The sequence below is a fragment of the Temnothorax americanus genome, unplaced genomic scaffold (genome assembly GCF_048541705.1).
Source record: "Temnothorax americanus isolate GAGA-0224 unplaced genomic scaffold, ASM4854170v1 Scaffold16, whole genome shotgun sequence".
NCBI classification, from domain to species: domain Eukaryota; kingdom Metazoa; phylum Arthropoda; class Insecta; order Hymenoptera; family Formicidae; genus Temnothorax; species Temnothorax americanus.
In genome coordinates, this window is record NW_027509297.1 from 3,204,743 (window position 1) to 3,228,673 (window position 23,931).

A 23,931-nucleotide genomic window follows, 5' to 3' on the forward strand; every position below is an offset into this window, starting at 1 on the left:
CTACCTTAATAAATTAATTAATAATGCAAAAATTACATTTTATTTAAGTAATTTTTACATATATTTACAGCTTCAAGTCCTAAAAATTGAAAGGTTTAATTCAGAATTTGTAAAATATGTATTATCTGAGATAATGATTTTATCTGACATAACAATTAAATGTTAATTACGTTTAAAATTATAATTTTTAACTCGTTTTTAGCAAACCATCTAAAATTTTTAACTTACTCGTCGCGCAAATTGCTTGGCGCCTATATTTCAAGAGACTGACTTGCATTTCTAAAGAATTCTTTTAAAACAAAATAATAGAATAGAATTAAGCTAATAAAATTTTTTGATTACGTACTGATAACGTACTAATAACAAATTAAAATAAAAGTTTAAATAACGCATACCTCATGTAAAGTAAGATAAAGTTACTAAACATTGTTCTCTACGATTGCTGTTTGAAACAAAAATAACTCCTTTTTGAAACGCATATAAAGCAGTCATGCACAAAATAATTATCCAAAAAAATTTTGAATAATTTTTAAATAATTTAAATCCATTTATAAATGCGATAAATTTCAGAAAAATCGTAGATTTATGGTTCGTGAAGATTATGTGTTATTCGAACACCAGTGTTTCGGGGTGCGTACCACGTGAACGAGAGAGGGGTTCGACCGCTCGGCGGCGGCACTGTCGGTCGACGGCGACAGGTGTCTGCGGCACGTTCAGTGTCGCGACGGCCGCTCTCGAGGTAAGGCACGTTGTTGCGCGCCGCGTGTAAACGTACGTGTTATTACTCGCGCTGCATCGCGCCGCATCCGCACATCTCCTTTCCCTCCAGCCGTGCGCGTGCTCGTAATTCCGCTCCTCGTATAATACCGCGCTTCCCAGCGCCACGCGGCTTCCGGCACGTGTTTCCGTTGTTCGCGTCGGCGGCGGAAGTGCGCGTGTCAACCCCAAAAGGTGAGTTCTTTCGCTTCGCGCAGACTCCGTGCTCCGAAGCGCGCGCGCTTTCATCTCGCGCAGCGCAGGGCCTATGCCTCTCGTTCTCGTCTCGAAGGACCTCTCTGCGGGTTATGGGCAAAAGTCGAACGGAATTCGCGAATACTTTTGATAAGTTCGCTTTGATTATATTCGATAATCCTGATGTGAGAGTAACGATAACAGGCACGTAGGAACTCGATTTGATACTTGAAATTCCCAAATCACGGAGCAATTAAACGTTTATTTGATTTTGGGAAGTTATAAGATGAGACATTATAAAAAGATAATGTAAATTTTCCAAAGATAATTATAGACATACGTGATGATTTTTTAGCAAATATAAGTGTATATTTATATATCTTAAAATTTATATTGTCGAAGACTATTTTATAAACTAGAGTCTGGATGCACGTTTTATCGGTAATCCAGGAGATAAGGATTTGATATCTTAATTAAAGAATTAAGCAGGATATATGAGTGAAAGTAAAAATTGGATCATTTAAATAAGAAAATTGTAAATAATTTTGTAATAAAAGAAGAAAGCAAAGATATTTACTTTAACGCAATAGAATACTCTATGTTTGACACGAAAGATGTTTTGTTTTCATTATGAAACGCGTGCTTCATATTTCGAAGCACGTACTTACATATGTTTTTTGTTATTATCACGATACGTGTCGATAACTTGTTCGATACAAATATTTGTATATACATATCGACTATACGCGTATACAGTATATATATAGTCAGTAGCAGAGAGATATTATGTTCCGAAATATAAATTTCTCTTGGAAACTTCTCAGTAATCACAATATCTTGTAATATAAGACGATTGAAATCAGCAACTGAAATCTTTGAGAACAATTAAGCTCTCGTTTTATTGTTATCTCTGGATTTACAATCAAAATAAAAAGTCACAAGTACCGGTTATATAAATTCTAATATTTTGATTTTCAGTTCTCGATAATATTGAAGTAGTCATTATCACATAATATATTTAAATTCTATTGCATATATATATGTGTCCATTTTTACCAATGCGGATTAACTTTAATCTCAGTTTAACTTACTTTATATTTTTCTCATTCTTAAAATAAAATAAAATAAAAAGACAAAAAGTAAGTTAAACCGAGATTAAAGTTAATTTATATTGGTAGAAACGGACATTAATGTATCAATGAACGCAATCTATCTAATCGAACTTATATTTTTATGTAAATATTGCACGATTGGTATAGGAGCCTGGATCAGTAATTTTCTGGAATGTCACACGTCTCGACTGGTTCTGACGCTCAGCCGCTCCTGAAGGACGTTATTTATTTCGAATCGGATGTTAGCGCGTACAGATGATAGGTCCGGTTCACGTTCGCTGCTCCGTCACGCTTTTTTTTTCAGTCGTTCACCTTCGGATCTGCCTTATGCGAAATTTTCATGTATATTTGCCAGCGATGATATGTCATTTAAAAACAGACGTGTTATTGAATTCGACCGAAAAGTCATTTTTATCATCTTTTAGCGATTTGCAATCTTTATCGATAATTCTATAACATTTCAATATTATTGATTTAATGTGATAGAAGATTATAAAGTTAAAAAAAATCGGATTATTAACAATGTTTGAAAATGAGACGTTTATGAATATGAATGTGAAATGCTCCAAAAACGTTATTCGGAAGTTGAAGTATGATTTTGAAAAATTCGGCGTTATGGAAATAGACATTCTAAGAATACGATATTCCAAAAGACAATAAGACGTAACGTTCGAAAATATATCGTATTACAATTGCATGTGCGTGACCGAGTGCTCCAAAATGCTATAAATAAAGGCTAAAGCGCGCGATATTCTGATTATTTGATTCTCGAGAAACGTGGTTAAAACGCCAAAAGACACGACATTCCGAAGGGCGGAATTGTTGATTCAAGCGAGTTTGGGAATCCTCGCGAGTTCGATCTCGCGTCGCGATCGCATCTTGATCATGAATCTTTCGTCGACCACAACTGGCGATTACATTCGTGGCATGGCGCAGACTCGTTTTCCCTTCTAACTCCCTCTTCTCTTCGACATATCCCCTTCACTCTCTTTCTTCCTCCATTCCGTTTCTCTCCTTTCGTTCATCTCTCTATTCCTCTTTTTCCTTCCTTTGATTTCTTTCTTTTCCTCTTTCTTTCTCTGTCTTCTCTCTCTCTCTCTCTCTCTCTCTCTCTCTCTCTCTCTCTCGCCCACTCTCTCTCTCGCCCACTCTCTTTATCTGTCCTCTTTCCGTTTCTTTCTTCAAGCCGGTTCGAAGAAGGGCTGGCCCATTTGCAACTAAGAACAATGCGAGAACAAAAATGACGAGACGGATCGGCATACACCGATAATGACAGCTCGCGAATTCATTTTGCGCTTGGCGCCGATTCTCTTACAAGTCTGATGTCGCAAGGAAGTCTATGATGCGTGAATAAAGATCATGTCGCATAGGTGCCGACTACACAATGTTTCAACTTCCACTGCTCGATTAGAAAGAATACAGAATATTCAAGTATGTTAATTTCATATAAACTTCTCCTTTTATTAAATTTTTATTAAAAAATATTAAGACACATAATATTCTGTATATTATTCTCAAATTTATTGATTCATGAACGAAAATAATAATAAGACTTTTAATCGAAATCTGCAATCGATGTAGCTGGAGGAAAAATTTTTTTTATATTAATATATTTAAAAAAGACATTGTCGTTTTTAATATTTTCTTATTGGTATAAGGATACATAATAACGCGATGGCATGCGAAAACCGGTATGGCGGCGCTTTTTCATAGCTAGCTATAGCGATTTCTTCTCGCGCACCCGGTACAATCGTGACACGTTGCAGCGGAGATATCGTAGTGTTATAAGGGATTTAGATTTTTAAAGTTTCGTTAACTACAAGCAAGTTACTGCTACATCGAGTAGCTACAACATTCCGCTACACCGAACTTTATGTAAAGTCTATTAGCAGATGTTCGAGTAGTATCGATACTTTGATAATCGTTTGTTAGTTGAAGCAATTTTTATTGTAACATATTTCGCGAGGATATATTATACCTATATAATAACGGTTAAAGTTGTTCCAATTTTCATATCGTACGAAAAATGTATTTTTAATTTGTAAATTACATTAAAAGATTTATCTAAAATTCTATTTGAAAACGTTGAGGTGTAAAGGAAAACGAAAAAAAATTAATAATTCTATCATATTGATACCAGAGATATTAGAACTTGTTTTACATCATTTAAAATGTAAACCTAAATTGAAAAATTATGAAACTAAATTAAACAGAAATTAACATGTTAATTCCGTGCCCGCCTTGCCTTTATAAATTAAAGCTCTCTATCGATATAGTAAAAATATTCCGTATCTCCGACATAATTGATTTCATCAAATATACGATTCGCACATGCGCGAGAAGAGGATACACAAATAACATGTGATAAATTTATTTTCTTAAATACGTGCGGGAGCCTTGAACGGAGGCACGAGAGCATTCCCACTGGTTTTCTGCTTTGAGTTAACAAATCGATAAGCGAGTGAAAGGAAACTCGAAGGTCAACGACCGTTTGAAAACGACGTGGACACCGGTTGCATTAACGATGATGACTGCGGTCCTAGATCGTTATAATCCTAACGTCGCTACTTTCACGGTACTTTATGCGCGCTTTCTGTCGCGGTTCCTACGTGCCTGAAAACCTTTCTACAATTAGCAGATTGCTCGGAAAATGCAAGCGTAAGAACGGAGGCAGATGGACATATCCATAGATCGGTAGATACCCGACAGTTCGTTATGATCTATTACTGTTTAAGGAAAGTAGTATATACTAATAACAAACACAGAAAGGTCAAGAAGTGGCAGCGGCAGTTAAATATTTGTGCAATGAGCATACTTTATCTAAATTTTAATTAAGACATTTTTTATACACAGAAATTTTTCTCACACTCTTATAAGTGTTTTTTGTTCATTTTTTATTTAAAAAAAATTATTCTTTATAACAATTTAGTTTTCAATATGCGTAAATTATTGAACTCTTGTTAAAAACAAGTTTATAATTTTTAATACTTAACAATATACTATATATTTTAATGAAAAAAAAACCAAACAAACACAAACAAATTTCGAAGAAAGTGATTATGTCTTTTTTCGAGCAACTGTCATTCATAGAACGATGCGTTTCGAGGTCTCAGCAAGAACTAAAAGCACGCGTAATCAGCAGCGAACAGGAGACATGCAGACAGAGTAAAGGGACGTTTTCTCGTTTCAGCCGACAGATCGAATCGAAATAAATCGGCGGTACGACAAACCGGTTCGCGCATCGCGTGAGTGCGCCACGGCGTGCGCACACAATCGTCGTGTGTACGTGAAAGGGGGCCGGGGGGTGAACCTTATCTTTTTCGGGGGACGAGGAATACGAACAATCCCGGCCGTCCCCGTGCCGGGAAGAAATGTATCGCCAGATGTTTTTCACGTGCCAAGTGCAGTATCTCAACGACGTCGATCCGTTTAGTTATCCAACCCTCTATCCGGATGTTAACCCTCCCGATCACACCTTCAGCGCGACCTTGCCGCTAATCAACCAGCTAGCCGCTGTGCATCGACTACTTCGGGCACCTCACAGGGTAAGTTATTATTTTCGACCTATATTACAGTACAAACCACATTTCTAATATGTGTAACAAAGTTAAAATAAAAAATTACGCATTATTTTTTGCTTTTTCGCGAATTATAACATGAAAAAAATACCAGTAATATGTTGCGTTGCTGATATACGAAATTTTACTTCTACTATACATTTTGTATTTTACTCAAATGCCTTTGATAAATTTTGCTTTGAAATGCAATTATGGCCGTGTAATATTTTTGATCGTTCGATGAATAATATTTAAAGAGAATATTCGACTAGAAGAGCTATTCAAATATATACAGACGTGTGTAAAAAAAATTATGATGAGTTCCACATATAATACCGAAGATTATTAAATAAAAGATTTTAATAATACTCTAATTTGTAATTCAAGTGAACATACTTCTGATATCAACAAATTATTAATACCTAAATTTTGAGATATAAATATGTAATACCATTTTACAAAAGATAATTGTTTTCAGAGTAACAAACTTCTTTTACTTGCTTTCCCATTTCAAATTTATATCTTCGATTTTTAAAATACTGAGACATCGCCGTTTTTTTTTTTAATTTGAGAGTATTCAACTTGTGATGAATAAAATTGATTACGTACTGAATATTGCGCACTGAATGATTAATGATTTCAAATTACGAACGTTTTGAAGCTGACTAGATGCTTTGCTGCAGCAAATTAAATGCGACTTATGAAGGATCTATAGCCTTAAATTATATGCAAACTATTAATAAAAATGATAATTATCATCTCGATTGTAATTTACATATTTTCCTTAATATATTTAACCATAATGAAATTTTATACGTTTTTACGTTTACAATATCTTGATTCGTATTCGCTTAAATAAAATCTTGATTAAGTAATCATGAGCAAAAAAGAAGAAGAAGAAGATGAAGTGAAGAGTTTCGTAGAACGAAAACTTAACTCATTAATGCTAAGTAGTTGAATTAATCCCTGGGCAAACTAATTAATTCGCAAAGCTTTTATCCTAATACATTTGGTTCCAAAAGTTGCGGAATCAAAAGTAAAAAAGAAATGCAAGAAATATAAAATTAAAATTTGAGTAAATGTGATTACAAATTTAGTATGATTTAATTTTATTATTTTTAACAACTTCTAATGATATACCACAAATCTTTTCTTTACAACTTTTTCATCTATATATCTTAAATTCACAACGATATTCAAGGAAAAAACAATTTCTTAATGTACCTATAGAAGGAATAATTTCAAATATTTCGACAATCCCTCATCAAAAATTCGAAGAGAGATAATTACGATTTTTCTTGACACGCAAAACGCATTTGCGGCTCAAGGATGTGTTTAATTCGGCTCTGGATAGCTGTAAAATAGTAACAGTTATGTTGTTAAACAGTAAGATACGTATTATTGTACAGTGTTGTCTGAGATCTTAAAAATAATTTTTAATTTAATCTTTCTCTTGTCAAAACTTACTGAGATAAAATAAACTTGTCTAATAATAATATATGTTGGCGAATTAAGCTTTTGATGCGAACAGAATTGTATCATTCACTAAATTCCGAGTAAACTTAATGGAAGTTTAATTATGAGACTTATTGTTAGTGAATGAGATAAATCTAATATTGGAGATTTAAAATTTGTGAGGATATAATAGTAGCCAATTCAATTTTGGCTGGAGAAATTGCATATCCATGGCTTAATAAGGTGTTGAAATTAGACGCAAATCTCATAGGACACTAAGTGTAGCGAGTGTAGCAGTCACAGATCGCGGCACGTGGCTCCTTTGTTTGGCTCCGTCATCCATTTCTGGGACGGTCCCTTCACGACTATTGTTCGTGAGTACAGTTAAATGCTACTGTATCGCTGTTTAAACCTCAGCTCCAGCTATCTTCCGGATTGTACATTCTGACCCAATTGTCCTGTCACAACGTTTTCCCAGAAGAACTCTGGCAATGCAATCCTTCCGCATTTGAGATACTCGTGAAATATGTTTGGATGATTAAATCTCCCAAAATATTCTTACGAGTTGACGACAGTTCTTATAAGGAGAAATAAAAATCTTACGAAGAAATAGAAAACAGAACTGTCGTCAACTCGTAAGATATAATATATACATATATATATATTATATATATATATATATATATATATATATATATATATTATATATAATTTTTAGTAATATGTATGTAGTATTGAAATGGAATAAATTTTTTGTTAAATAACATAGATTTTGATTCTGAAATTAGCTTGATTAGGTATGTGGGATATTATTTTCATAAGAAGATTCATATATAAATATCAAATGTGCTGATGTCTACCAGCTATCAGTTATCGGTATTTCGACAAGTTACGTAATGACGGTCATCATTACGGAAGATTAACTGAATAATAGCCGTGTAACGAACCAACATGATATAGGTAGAGACCGTGTAACACTTTAATTCTCTCTTTCATCCTCTTCCTTGTATCTGAGGGTTCAAGCGGCTCATGAAATATTTGCCGGCCCTCTTCGGGCCCTTCTTCGGCAGACGTAACGGTACATCGCAAAGCATTACTCTCTCAAAGAAAAAAATAAAAGGTTCGTTTACGACCTGGATATTATATAGGTACCTATAGGTATCTTTCGCTGATGTACCGGTTATCTCGACGACGGTGGCGGATTCTAACTTCTTTACTCGTCCCTTTTATCCTTCTGAACGACGTATCTGATCACTTTATCTAAACATTTTAACACATTTGAAATAAAACGTATATAGTCGCATACTATATTTAATGTCGTTTTTTCAAACGTGCCTAAAGTTTATTGCGTTTTATTATTTATTAGTTTGTAATATGAGACGTTTCACATTATATATTATAAGTATATTAAAATATTTTTTGATAAATGTAATAGCAGAATAGCCATATTCTAATAATTTGACAGCTATATAAAATTTCAAATTTATTTTTTAGTCACACGTTGCAAACAAATTAAAATTGAAATTCAAAATTCTGGTGCGTGTACGTGTTAAAAACATTTTTAAATATATGTATTTTTACTTATTAAATAATTTCGTTATTTATTTAATATCTAATAAAATTTATATATATATGTTTAATTTTTCAAGAATGACTCCGTGATTATAATTTACTTTTACATCTTCATCTTAGACACGCATTAAAATTATCGTATTGTGATATACATTTTAAGAAGTATTCTAATCTCTTTCTTTCTCTCACTCCCTGTCTCCTTTTTATAAATTTTTAATTTTATTATTATTAATATAAAAGTTCGCATGAAAAATGAAAAGATTAAAACATCTTCGAAAATATGACACTTCTTATATCGTTAATTGAAAAATAATAACAAAAGTTTTAATAATTTACTTTAACGCGTAACAGCTAGCTGTCGAAATTATGCGAAATTATTTCCCCTTACCTTGCCCTACTTTTGGAGATACGATTAATTTTACGGGCCATCGTCTTTCTGCTATTTCACTTAACGTCACGGAAGCGCGTACAGTGAAGTGCTCTGTTTTTATGGGAAACGGAGCGTCCGCGCGGACAAAAACCGCGAACCGAAGCCGCTTCATTTTTTTTTCTTCCTCACTATTGAATGGTAATGGAGAGTTACGATTGCGATTTATGGGCGGCGTTACACTTCGGAGACTCTGAAATTTCGATTTTATGGCCTTGCGGCTTATCGCCCACCACCGGCAATGGACTGCGAAGTGCACCGCCACTACCGTCGTCATGCGATCGAATACCGCAAAGAAAGAGACGTAAATCAATAGGGATACGTTTTTTCTATGGGCTCTGAGAACAGCATCGTTGCAATCGAGCCTACCGAGAGATTATCCAAATTCAGCGTAACGTATCATCGATAACCAATTCTAGGTCGTCGGCTAATGTAACTATGAATGCGATCCACTTGGCATTCGAAACGCTCTTGGAAACATTTTATCTTTGTTGTTTATCTAATGTTAAACAAGGACAAAATGATGCTCTGAAGCGTTTGAAGCGTCTAGTGGATCGCATCCTATAACGTACGTTGCAGAAAAATTGATCATCTCGCTCGGGCTCGAAGCTGATGGCAACTTCTAGATAACATCTAGACATGTAGATTGAAGATCGCTAAAGTCAAAACGCTATATATAAATTATATTATAATACAACACGATTTCTGCAATACAAATTTACAACATGTAAAAAATACGCAATATATAATTTGTTTAAAATTATATGAAATATCGTGTTCTATCACGAACTCTTTGTGTCTGCGTTTGAAATAATAATTATTCTTTCGTAAATTATCTTGATAATATAAAATACTATATTCTTTTGATAGCTAAAGATAAAAATAGAAGAGTAAACTAGGAGAGGAATATTAAATTGAAATATTAATATGGAGTGAGATAAAGATAGAATATACGAGGAAGTGCAATGTGTGCGACAAAAAGGGACGTCCAAAGTCTGTTTTATTCATATACAAATCATGGAATGAAGCTGCATTGTATAAGGATGTGAGATCGCGAGAGAACTGTGAATAACTTTTCTAGTGGTTTGCACTTTTCCTAGTTTTCCCATTGAAGTCTAAGCTTGCACATATTCCAAGAAGTTAGTTTATAGAGAAGTAAACGAACACAGAAATGCCGCGTTTTTACCTTTTGCCACGAGGCAGAAAAGTTTCCAAGGTAACGAAAGAAAAGTAACTTGGTAAAATCGTGTTTCCTTATTCGTTCGATTCCATCAAGCTAAACTGTACATCTCTCAGATGAAGTAAAGAATTGTAATTTGCAAATGTGCTCGGTGGAAATTTTGCACGAGAACTTTATCAGCTTTTAAAAGGGAAATAAGCAAATAAAAAATTCATTTCATGTGAAATAAATGTTTTTTAATTGACATATATTTAAATTTTAGATGCATATTTTATCAACAGTCATTTTATGTATTTTCAATCATATGACTAAATATTTGATGGTATACATTGCATTTTTCGTAACATTTAACTCTGTAATACAACAAAGTGAAAATAATTTTTACTAGATCCGATGCATACGTACGAAGATTCTCTCTCTCTCTCTCTCTCTCTCTCTCTCTCTCTCTCTCTCTCTCTCTCTCTCTCTCTCTCTCTCTCTCTCTCTCTCTCTCTCTCTCTCTCTCCCCAACATAGATTTTATACGGATAATGCATAAGGATTAATTCCGATGGAAGGTTAAGGAAAGTTATCTCTATGGACTTGCACACGTTAGTGCACAAGATATAATCAATTCAAGAAGGCGTACTCTCTCCTGCCGATTTGAATTTATGTATCTGCAGGTATCTCCTATCGTGCCTATAATGAATGAGTCACGCCTTTCCCGCGTTGTGAAGAAGTTTGCGATTTCCACCATATTTTATGTATAGGTACGCTTTAAAAATTAATAAACGATTTATTTAGGAAATAGCATACAAATTACATTTGGAAAGTCATATTAAAGCAAAAAATGTAGTATCACTTTCGCTTCGTATATAAATTATATATTTTTACTTATTTTAAATTAAATAATTTAAATACTATACTATCTCGCCGGAAATATATTATTCTCTCTTTTAATGACAAAAGCTAATATGGTTTCCACATTTTACGAAGAGCAGCATATACAATTTACTCAATGTACCCCTAATATGATTGTTATAAATAAATTAATAATATATTATCATATATATTATTAATAGGAACTATTGTATCTAATATTTATAATATTACAACAGAAGAGAAAGGAATAGATAGATTAAATTGTAAATTTTTATCCGATTATTTATTCGGATTTCGCAGCGTCTGATTCGATTTTTGCAATTTTGACACTGAATCATTCCACTACCATGCTTGGGACTCGAGAGTAGTCATCTGATAGACGGTCGCTGGATACCAACTCACCTACCTACCTACCTACCTATCTACCTACCTACCTATCTATCTCTCCAGCTGCAGTCAGCCGGCTCACGTATATAGTTATAGGCAAGTTGTACGGACCTCTTTGTTGCATTCCGCCACGAACGCTCGTGCATGACGACGACGCCGCGGCCGGCAGTGTCCAGTTTCATTCACGAGGGGCGCCGTAATTCCCGATGGAGCGCTGTGGAATTTGTTTCAGAGGTACGCCGTGTACACACGCGAAGAAACGAATTTATAATTCTACGCGCCGGCGCATGAGATGGTACATTCACGACCGGGATGAAATCTTTGTGTGCGCGCATTCCCATCTTCCGGCTTGTGTCAAACGGCAAAGACCGAATGTTCTTCGTGCGAAGATATATCGCGCGTTTGGATTAGATCGCGGATTAGATAGACTCTATAAAGTTAAAGACCACTTATCGCGCTCACTAGCAGAGCGGTATTATAATACTATTACCGGTTTTATAGATATTAAACTCCACATCCTTCTTTCTTCTCTAAGTTTTGCAAATTGATTGTGTAATTAACATTTTAAACTTAAACTTAAGATATTTACGATTTAAAAAATTCTTTTGACTTAATATATTCTTCTTTAGATATATCGCTGACACTATTTTTCAAAGAATACAGCCTTCAGATTTACAATCCAGAACTTTTCATTTTCTTAAATAACGTAATCTTTAATTATAAACATTCATGTAGCTTTCAATGTGATCTAATTGCTCAAAAATAAAACTATATATTAATGCTAAAAAAACGCATAATTTTCTTCCTTAATTAACGTGTCCTTGCGTTGATTCGATCAATTAAATTGACATCGGCAAACTTCAGAAGCGGTCGAAAAAATGTCCTCGAGGCGATCTTACTTTAGACGTTCATAAATATCGCCAAAAATCCTCGCCCCAGTAGTGGCTAAAAAGATGGTGTCCAAGCGACATCAGGATGAAAAAGAAGAAGAAGAAAAAAGCAAAGGACCCGGGCGAGGACTGCCGGGTTGGGACGAGAAGAGTTTCGTTCTTCGAGTGCAACGATCCGCGCGACCATTTCAGCGAGAAAGGCGTTACGCGGCATTATATTTTGGGAGTAGAGAATTAATATTCATGAACCCCAAAGCGAGCGAGCGCAGCAAGGACGCCGCGAACGGACGTACGGCCATGCGAAGAGATGACGGACAGGTTACGATCGAAATAAATGCGGTCGGGAGGACCGTTCCGAAAATGATTGCGAGTTACAGATTTTCGTGCATGGCAGTCGTGTCGGGCGGTGTTCACATCGTCGTGGTTGCTTACGACCTTATTCGCGCGGATGCTATACGGTATCTGAAGATCAATGACCTTTCTCGAGAGAGATCGAGCGAGTACTTCCGAAAGGTATTACCCGAAACGATGTAATATTTCGGATCGTCGCATCTGCATAATCGCGCTATTAATCTGCCGAGTGTGCTAATCCTTTTTTCACCACTTCAAACAATTATTAAAGATAAATTCTTTCGATCATGAGCACAACTTTGCCAAGTAACGCAACAATTACAATTGGACATTTTTTAATTTTATTATAGCTTTACGAAGATCTTTGCTTTTGCGATTATGACATGCTCGATTAATTGCCATGAATCTATTTTCGACTTCTTTTTCTAAGTTCTCTATAACCATTTGAATAGTATAACAAAGATATTTTGTTAAGAGATAAGAAATTGATTTGCTTTAATATTATCTGGTATACACTCTCTCAAATATTATTTCATTAGAGGGAGAATACGAAGGATCTACATTTAAATACTATAGAATTCGTAATGCAAACTAGAAGTTCCTAATCTACGATTTTCTATAAAAGTTCAATTTAAAGTTAAAAGCTTTACAAAGCGCACGATTTGAATTAATCTGTTCAGAATATAATTTTATATATATCCTAAAATATTTGCGTGTCTAAATTTGAAATCCATGTACATTAATGAACATATTTGAAAAGACTATTATAACTATATAAGAAATATAGTTTTGTAGAAACCCATACACATATGGTTATAATCGCTTCGTTTATTCTGACCTCTTATATTTTCCACACGTTTTACTCGTTCGTAACGTCATGGCTTGTGCAACAATTCCATCGAAATGCTGCGTATTGCGTTCACGTTACAATACTTTCCGGCAATAAAGTCGCTATTTCCGAATTTCACGGTTTCGCAAGCGTTTTATGCGTGGTGGTGAGGCGGAGCTAACTTCTTCTTGATGTACTCCTTCGCGAGGCATTTCCGAGAGGCGCCGCTTACGTTTCGGAGAGGAACGCGTCTCAAAAACATTTACATAATCGCTACGTAACGAAATTCCTGCACGAATCATTCGCGAGAGACGATCCGCGCTACGGGAAAATAGTGTTAGCATTAATTATATATGTCTCTTACTGAAGGAACTATGTAGTTATATATATAGAACTACCACTACTAATAAATAAGTAAAGTCAGACTTACTTAAACGTGTACACAAATGAAAATTGTATTTACACATATTTTATGTTAATTTGGAATTCTATAATTGAACTTTATATTATAAAAGCGTGACAAACTATTAATATGAAGAATTATCATTTAACCAATTTTTCAATTTTCCGTTCTTTTATATGAATATTAATTTAGAACGCGTGCATTTTAAACTGTTCTGTCAAGCAGTTAAAAATTAATTTAAATATTAATTGTTACAAATTATCAAACTTTCGACTTATATTTTTTCTTGATGGTGACATCTAAAAGATATATATGTTTGTTAAATCTATAAATTTATAGTAAAATGTAATATCAATTTATCACCAAATCTTTTTACCAGTATACATAATTTATTTATCAAAAATTTATATTGTTTGGTGCGACAATACCAGTCACACATTCACAGTTTACTTGTGAATTAACCGGGAATTAATGGGAACAGAAATACCGCGTATATCGTTTCAAGTACCGCGTAATCATAATTCTTATAGATTTAAGAATACAGAGGGGAATCGTAAGATTGCTTTAAACTGCTCGGCGTAAAAAACCTATCGCTAGATGAAACTCGTAAAAATTTTTTACAGTTGTTATGGTTGAAAGTTTTGTCATTCGGGAGCGTTTTAAACATCATCTTTAATAACATACTTCGCCTTGTGTTATACGCGAATTAGTTCAGGAAAAAAGTAATGGTCGCATAAAAGTTTCCAATGACTTGTGAAACCTCGTCATCTGATCGCGCTATGGATAATATCATCGGTTGACGGCTATGTGAAACCTCCTTTCGTGATATCTCTCTCTCTCTCTCTTCTCTCGCACTCACGCGCGAAGTTCAGCGTGGGAATTTTCGATGGTCTGCGAATTTTCCGCGAATCAAGGCCGCGCGTAATCTATTCCCGGAATAGCGTCGAAGAGCGCCGCATTATAATCCATGAAGCGTGGTTTACGAGAATCTTAATTTCACCTCCATAGCTTTAGGAATAATCTTGAGAATTTAATGCAGCAATATATTTCTGCATTTACTTTGTGTTTATTAGTTTAAAAACCGATTTAATCCATGTATGATCATGGGTAATTTCACCACTTGTGTTTTAAACATAAATTACATATTTATTTTGCGAAGAGCTTTCCTTATTTAATTTTTAATTTAGAGCGAGATGAACAGAATATAGTGATTTATGACAATCTTCTATGTATTTTCCACATGCTCTTGGGATAATAAATACAAGTGTAATAATGAAATTCTATAGGTATATATAGGATCATTATACTAATAGGACTTTTAAAAAAAATCTATTTTAAATGCTACTCCATATATATACCTCTATTAACACTTCCAAATTAATGATAAAAAATAATACATCTACGTCATATATGCAGTTTTCTATTTCAATATTCTTAAAAAAATATTTTACAATTTATATTTTATACCAGAATATTTTTGTATTTATTAGCTATGTAATAGTACACGGGAAACAGGAAACAAATACTTGTGCCGGGATTGACAACGAGAAGATATCTTTATCGGGTTATTTCTTCGATAACAATCGATACTGTATCATTCTATATTCCCACGTCCGCCAGTTGCACTGGAACGATAAATTCGCGTGCCGTCGTGCGCCTCGGAACTCTACGACAATGCGGGCGAATCTCGTTGCAATTTTTCGTTATACGCGCCGTGTTACGATATACTCGAGACGTCGTTTACAACGATAGAGTGAGATAGATCCCGAACGAATGGACTTCATAACTGGTTTATGTCTCGAGGGCAAAGTTCTCTTCGCGAGCGTAAACGTAAGCGTACATAAAAGCACGACATTCTCACGTATGCATATACGTATATATCTACGTGAGCGTAACTTTATAAATGCAAAATTCAATTACAGAACGAAATATGACATCGTTATTCATTGTCTCGAAACGATATACGCGGTATTTCTGTTCCCATCAATTCCCGGTTAATTCGCAAGTAAACTGTGAACGTGTGACTGGTATTGTCGCACCAAACAATATGAATTTGATAAATAAATTATGTATACTAGTATACTTCAAAAATATTTAATGATAAATTGATATTACATTTTACTAAAAAAGTTTACTTTTTTAGGAGTGTATATATAATATTTATTTAAAATAAGTAAAAAATTTCACATTGAATAAAGAATTTTGGAGATTCGTAAATAATGAAAAGTAATAATTATGCATAGAAATAATAATGCCATGCATAAAGTACATGCATTGTATTCAATTTAAATATCTTAATAAATGTAAAATTGTAGGTATGTCCAAAATTTTATTGACTATAAAAGTCTGAAATCTTTTAAAAAGAATTAAATATAAAAAAAGATAGAATTCTTATACAATTTATATAAAATATAGATATAATATATGTATATAAAATATTTGAGATGTACATGGCAAATTAAATCATCAATATCATTATATGTCACCATATACATGTATTATATATCTATACTTTTATTACTAAATCGTACCGAAATATAACATTCAAGACAGTAAACAGTGTAACATTGATAACAAGGTTACGATATTGACGTCAAGACTAATAAAATTTCCATCTTCTTAAACGGTGATTTCAGATGCACCGTGCCTCCGTCTTCATCGATTTAATTCTCTGAAACATTGAACGCGAAGGTCGTTTTATTAATCTGCCAATTGGACGGATGCTTAAAAAAAGCTCAACGGATCCAGTCAAGTAGAACAGTTTAATCGGATAATATAGCGCGATAATTAATTGTGTATCGACAGCACGGTCTTCACTTCGTCTCGCTTGTTCTTCTTGATGCTAATGATAATGATTTCTAAACTAATTGAATAACTGCATTCCGTTATAATAGATAACTCTCTTAAGCTTTGATAAAATAAACATTCTGTTCGACATTAATTCTTAATTTTTTACAGAACGCTAATTTCTTACAGAATAAATGTTGCCCGTAATAATTACTTTGTTGAATTATTAATCAACTATGTCTAGTTTTAAACATCAGCAAATATGTATAAAATTAATGGATATCTATTATTAATCATATATAAATCGTATTAAATTTATAATGTATATACAAATATAAGTATATATATAATTCTTATTTTATTTTTTAAATAAAATCTATGAAAATATATTATCTATATTCTGAGAAACCTATATTAACATAATATTTATTGTGCATGGATTCAAGATAAGAAGATTCAAGATAGTTATAAAATATCTCTTTAAATTAAATTTTAGAAACAAACTCTGTTCTTTCGATAATATTATAAATGATGAGCAATAATTAAATAGTGTTATTAATTTAAGACTCAGAGAGTCATAAAATAATGTTTAGGAAATTAAGAAAAATATGGAACTAAAATACCGCGGGAGCAAAATTTTTAAATTAATAATTTCTGAGATAATTTTTTTCCTTGCACACGTCATAAAAAAAAAGAAAACGCTCTCAAAAATGCAATCACGCATTTAAGAAATGACTCATATAACGGGTGATTTGTATATAAAGAATGCAATCATATCTTCCGAAATCACGAATATATAACGCACATTTAAAACGCGACCCGCAGTTTTATTTCCACATTGTGCAATGAATTCTGGTATTTTGCCGCGCACAGTTTATCAGCGAAAGCGGTGATTATCTTTATCACAAAAGACAGAATATAGTCAAAACGTATGAGTGTGTATGCGGCCACCGCGGCGCAGGATTTCATTTCCATATTACCCTGTGCATTTTTGTATTTTTCCCATGCACAAACCTCGCATCATTTCCATCTGTATGCTGATCAAACGGCATCACCGATTTCAACTATAGATTTCGTTGTTGTATATTTTTGCCACATAGATTGTATTGTATAGATGATTGTATTATGTAGTGTATAGACAATGTCCCAAAGCTATACTACTTTAAGAGCTTTTGCTGTCACGTGTTTTGTTATTATTCATTATGATCGAATTTGACGTTTGGTGAATTGTGTAAAAAGCATTTAATTTCCTAATTATTTATTAATACCAAAGAGTTACCGATACTCGTATTTCGGTGGCTATAAGTGCAATAACTTTGAGACATCCTGATGTGTAACACAAATTCGGAAATCGACACACGTCAATATACATATCTAATACATGCGTACGTGTACATGTATATGTACTAACATCGAGAGAATGGTCGGGCGACCGGAAAGTATCATCCTTCCCGTCTCCGGAAGAAAACTGGTTTGGATTTTGTATCGGAGAGATGTCCGAGTAGGTATGCCGCGGAAACGAAGAAAAAAGCCCGAGGCAATCTAATACGTCAAAATAGTCGTCCGTGTTCGTCGTACCTTCTATAGCCTTTTTACGTAAGAAAGGTTTACAACAGAACAAACCTTCCAGACTCGGTTGATTGTTCTTTGTAACAGTGAAGTTCAAACGAAGACGAACATCTCTAACGAGAGTAAACTCGATTTCGAAACAACGCAACTGAATCTTCCTTAATGAGCGGAGTTTCATTAACTCAACGTGTTGTAATTGCATAATCGTCTTAAGCTCTGGTTACAAAACTATTTATTACTTATTCCAATTGGAAACGTGCGAGTTTCTAACTAGCGAATAGGGATGAGCTTACATCGCCTATGCAACGAAACAGATGTAATGCTCAAGCAGAATAAAATTCTCAAAGAATTTTCTAATCAAAACAATTTTATTTTTCGGAAATAATTATCATATATTATGGACTTTCGCGACAATGCAAGTGTTCAGATTGGAAAATTTTCGTCATTTTGTGAAAGTTGATTCCGATCGGAATGTAAACGCGGAGATTTTCACGCTATAATTGAAGAAAACGCGTATCGTTTGTTAAAAAGAACGCAGAATTCTTCTTCACTTCCAAGGCAACTATATATCGCGGACAAAATTGTGCTTCTCTCCGTGAAGAAATGCGAACAATGATGCCTGTATATATTTTTTTCAAGTGAATGTATTGATTTATCGGACATTGTCGCTAAGGTGACAAATGAGTTCTAAACTTGACGCAAGTTTATTTTTTTAGTCCCTAGTTTCTAAAAAAAGTTCTTGACAGGGCAACTATCGCGGACAAGATCGTGCTTCTCTCCGTGAAGAAATACAAACAATGCACGATGCATGTGTATGTACATGTTATACGCTCGTATAGGTTCAAAGGTACTGATATAACTTTGCCGCACCTGGTTCTTCTCGGTATAAAAAGAAAATCATAAGAGAATAGACGGTCTTCTCCGAATTTGCAATTTTCTTTTATCGTTATTTCAAAAAGTAAAATTTTATTCATTTTTGACGGCGTCCATTGATGACCTTTCGGGTATTTTATTATTTTATGTGTAATGTGAGTATTTTTTCAGTACTTTTTTCAAAGAAAATGATCGGAGTGTAGGTATGTGTCTACATTTGAAAATGTAAATATTTATAAACGGTTTGCACTAACACATTGCAAGCGCAGACAACTTGTTTCGCAGTAACATCTATGTCGTAAAATTGTAAAGTCTGGAAAACATTTAGAAAACCTGTTTAGATGGAAGCAATCACTTGGATGTGATTATATATTTATAATTTCGAGGATGTATTTATAAGTTGGATAATTACAAAACAGAGTTTTAAAGTTTAATTTAAAATTCTTTTACGAATTAATAAATTTGATGGCAGAGTTAAAAGACGTACAATTTCCTTTTTATTTCTTAAAATTATTAATTTTACGTAGGTATAAATTGTTAACGTGACTACTTTACATTCGTCTTTCTCTCGAAAAGAAAGTAGGTTCTTAATGAAATATTGGCCCTATTTCATAACCATAATGCTATTTTTGCCATAATATTACTGTTGGCTGTCTCATCATTCAAGAAACTTTAACGACACCTAGATAGTATCGCGTGTTCTCAGTTTATACGTTGGCCAAGTCGTTACCTGTCCCACAAAGCACGAACGTTTTGGAGAAAAATACAATCTAATACGTCTCTTTGCTCGCATGCTCGCAAAGTCGTCCGTGGTGGCGTTCGTATTAAGGTTAATAAATCCGCAATGCGCAATAAATTGCAAGAAAGTAACGGATACCTATATATTTTCTCATATATTTTTTACATGGAGCTTCAGTCATCTTATTCTACTATTTAATCTTTTAAAAATGTCCATTACCAATGCCTTATGTGCTATATACAAAAGTTTCGGTCCACTATTTATCGATGCAAATTTGTGCTGATTTATCTTGATCGGGACATTGGAAATTGAAATAATACGAAGAATTAAACAAAATAAAATCCATCTAAATTTATAAGTATAAACAATAAATATAAAATTAAATCCAGCTTAAAGAAACTGTGAAGAGTATACGTTTAAAAAAAAGAGGATATATACGTTACAAGACGTTCTAAATTAAACCAATAATTTTCAGGAACATTTTGCATTATATTCCATCTGCTCGCATTACTGCCTTATCATGCATTAATGTACATTTATACGTGTACGACGATACACGTACAACGTAATGTTTGTCTTGTTCGCGTGAATATTTAGCGAAGGTACGCACCGTATATGAGGTCGGCTTTGGAGAAACGTGCTATAGCGCTGAACGTCGCGAGCGAAGTCGTTAATCTGCGACTGCAATCTCATTTCTGCTAATTGGCTGATAGGCGCGCTCGATATGGACGATACGGCGCGGCATTGCACGCGGACATATACGTGCACGTGGAAAGGGCTGAAGAAGGCGTCTGTGGAAAAAAGGGCACGATGGGTAGTTACAACGCATACGCGCGTGCTATACAACCTTCCAGGGGACTTTTCAAGGGAGACACTCGTGTTCATCCGCGCGTCCACTCTATTCTGATTCCTCCTTTTTCCTCTTTGTTTTTGTGTCTCTCTTGTATCCTTCCTGTTCTTTTTATATCCTTCGCTTTTATTTCTTTTTGTCACATCTTCGAGTTCTCTCGCTTGACGTCCACCTTTTTAATTTTCTAAATCTATACCTATTCTCTTTTCACGACAGCTTTACTTTATCATACCTAGCCTCCTTCGCTCTTCTTTCTTTCTGTATCATTATTGTAAATATATATAGTTACAAATTTGATCTTAATCTTGATTACTTTATCATGGATCGATTAATTCAGTAATTAACATAAATTAATTGTATCATAACATACACAATGTGGTTCCAATTGCTTTGTGTGCATGGCAGGAATTATAATACTCTTATATAGTTTATCTAAAAAAAAATCTTATGAATTTTTCTCGTTTATTGTTGGCAATTAATTTGTATTTTTTTTGTCGTGAAAAATTGATTTTATTTTCCGTCTTCTTTCGTTTGCATTTTTCTCTCCTTCCGTATGTGATTCCGTCCATCTCCATCGGTGCTGTTAAATCTCGTAAAGCTTCATGGGCTTATTTCGCGAGGAAGCACTGGGCCAAGTACAAACTCGTGCAACTCGCACGTCTCGTTGACGACAAGTCCTTAAAGGATAATAAGGTAGTACGATGTTAATAGCTTCTGCCATGAGAACCTGCGTGATGGGAGATAAGTCTAGGCGCACAAGTGGATTTTGTCTGTTTATCTAGCGCAAGATTGTCGCAAACAAGACACGTGAGTCAAATAAGTACATATTAGTAATATATTCGACGGGAGAAATGTAAATTGATATAATTAGATGGTGCAAATACAACGGAGATTATGTTTAATAATATATATGTTTGTGAAGTATAAGAGTGTGCTTGAAAATGAAACTCAAATAGTAAGAATACAAAGGAAATTTGAAATTCTAATAGTAACATTGATAATACGTGCTTTTTATACATACATACAACTTGATAAACTTGTACAGAAATGAAATTGAAGAATATATGTTCTACATGTATATTGAAATTATTTATGTATATACGGCTCCTGAAGGTTTTATTATCATAGTTAAATTAAATTATTAACATAGTTATTGAGTTAACTTAATTTATATCTATTATTTTTTGTATTACTTCAATTTTAAATTATGCTACTTTTCCACGTATATTTATAATAAAAATTAATATTATTATAATATTGTTATTTAACAAAAGAAATTTTGTATTCAAAAAAGGAAACTTTTTAAATATTTCTCTTTAATTTATCTAATATCGATTCAAAAATATAAAAATGTCAGAAAATAATTATGAAGAGTTAGATATTAGAGATTTCGAGCAGCGAGCTTGCATTCATCGATATATTCACATCATATATTTGACATGATGAAAAGAGTATATAAGAAACGGAAGAAGTAATACATACAAAGTAGCTAATAACGTGCGTTCGATCTCCGTACGAAATAATAATCTGATATCTGTTTTCACAAGACAGGTTGAATAAAGTGAGGACAGATAGCGAAACTAGAAATACCAGCTTTCCATGAATCATATGCATTTCTTTTCTTTTTTATTTGCGCGTCGCGTTATACATGAGACTGCCTATCAAAGAGACGAAGACTACAGTAAAAAAAAAAAGCGAATAATTTTCCAGTATATTTCTACTCGCGAGTATGGCGAAGTGGAAGGAAACAAAAGCCGTCAGATGTTTGGTGTGCGATTTTGATGCGGGATTTTGCGCGGCTTAACAATCGATAGCAGGCGGGCGGAACAATGTAATTTTTATTGCAGCTGTATATATGCAGTTACCCGTTGAAGCACAAAAGTCCGATGTGAGTAGTGGCATGCTTTGTTTTTTCGATTGAAACAGAAACGAAATTTTCGTCGACCATCGCCGAATCAAGACGAATGTTGTCTAGTGTTATATTACACGTGAAACGATATGGCGGTTTAAGCGCGATGATTTACACAGGTGTGTTTGGGTATTTTAGTCGAAATATCTTCGATAACGTACTCTGCACGTATCTTGCCAAGCAAGCATATAAAAACTTAATTTTTTACATCTAAATAGACATGAACGAAACATGAGTAATAAATGCCAATCTTTTTAAACATTAAAGTTAACTCCAATGAAACGTATTTGTCTTACATAAAATAATTATTAAAAGTTATATGGTAAATGTATTTAATGATATTTATATAACATATATGTATATATATTTATTGAATATGATTGTCCTACCACACACACACACACACACACACACACACACACACACACACACACACACACACACACACGCACACGCACACGCACACGCACACGCACACGCACACGCACACGCACACGCACACGCACACACACACACACACACACACACACACACACACACACACACACATGAAATAGATACCGTTTCATCAGATGAGAAAGAGTTGACGCTTGAACCAAAATCTTGGTAATGTATATCCTTATTTCTAAAGACAACGTGACCCATCTCGCGGCCTGACAAAGAGATGCGCGCAATGCTTTTTTACTTCATGGCGACACCTAGCATCTCGAGTCGACGGTACGCGTTTCAATTTGCTGATTTCCAAAGCTTCCCGGATCAAGTCGGCTGATCTCCGGAAAATTGGATACGTGATGGGACTTCGTGGGATTCGCGTAGGAGTTTACGAGCGATCCTTGAATCTTTACTGCTCGCTATAGCGAGTTTGTCCTGTTCCTCGAAATATACGTCTGCTCCTTTCCGAGCGCGCACGCCAGGCATTAAATCTAATCAGCTGACAAATTTTCATGGGTTCCGGCGAAAAACCATCCCCCGTAAATCAGTCTAACGAATTATGTATAAAGAGTATACATAAAAGTCAAAGCGTAAGATATTATAGTTTATTATGTCCTGTTACTTCTAAATAGCTCAATTATACAAAATACTTGCATGATTTGTTTTAGAAATTTTATTTGACAAAATAAAATAACTTCCTGCTATCTAAAAATTTCATTTAATGTGATAAATATGATCTGTATAAAAAAATGTCATCTATATATTCTATATATTATAATTTATTTTTTCTATTTATAA

At 34.0% G+C, this 23,931-nt stretch overlaps 1 protein-coding gene across 4 annotated transcripts in view; it reads left to right on the plus strand.

Annotated features, from left to right (window-relative positions):
* The first annotated feature begins 725 nt into the window (after positions 1–725).
* The window catches only part of Fhos (Formin homology 2 domain containing), a 138,419-nt gene continuing 115,213 nt past the window's right edge, over positions 726–23,931 (plus strand). For 3 of the 4 annotated variants that reach the window (XM_077402738.1, XM_077402734.1, XM_077402733.1), the window contains exons 1-2: positions 726–951; positions 5,254–5,608. In XM_077402738.1, coding sequence (XP_077258864.1) covers positions 5,435–5,608 — 174 coding nt within the window. In that variant the 5' untranslated portion in view covers positions 726–951; positions 5,254–5,434. Of the gene's footprint in view, positions 952–5,253; positions 5,609–23,931 lie in introns of those variants that run through there. The other variant, XM_077402735.1, reaches the window with a different exon arrangement.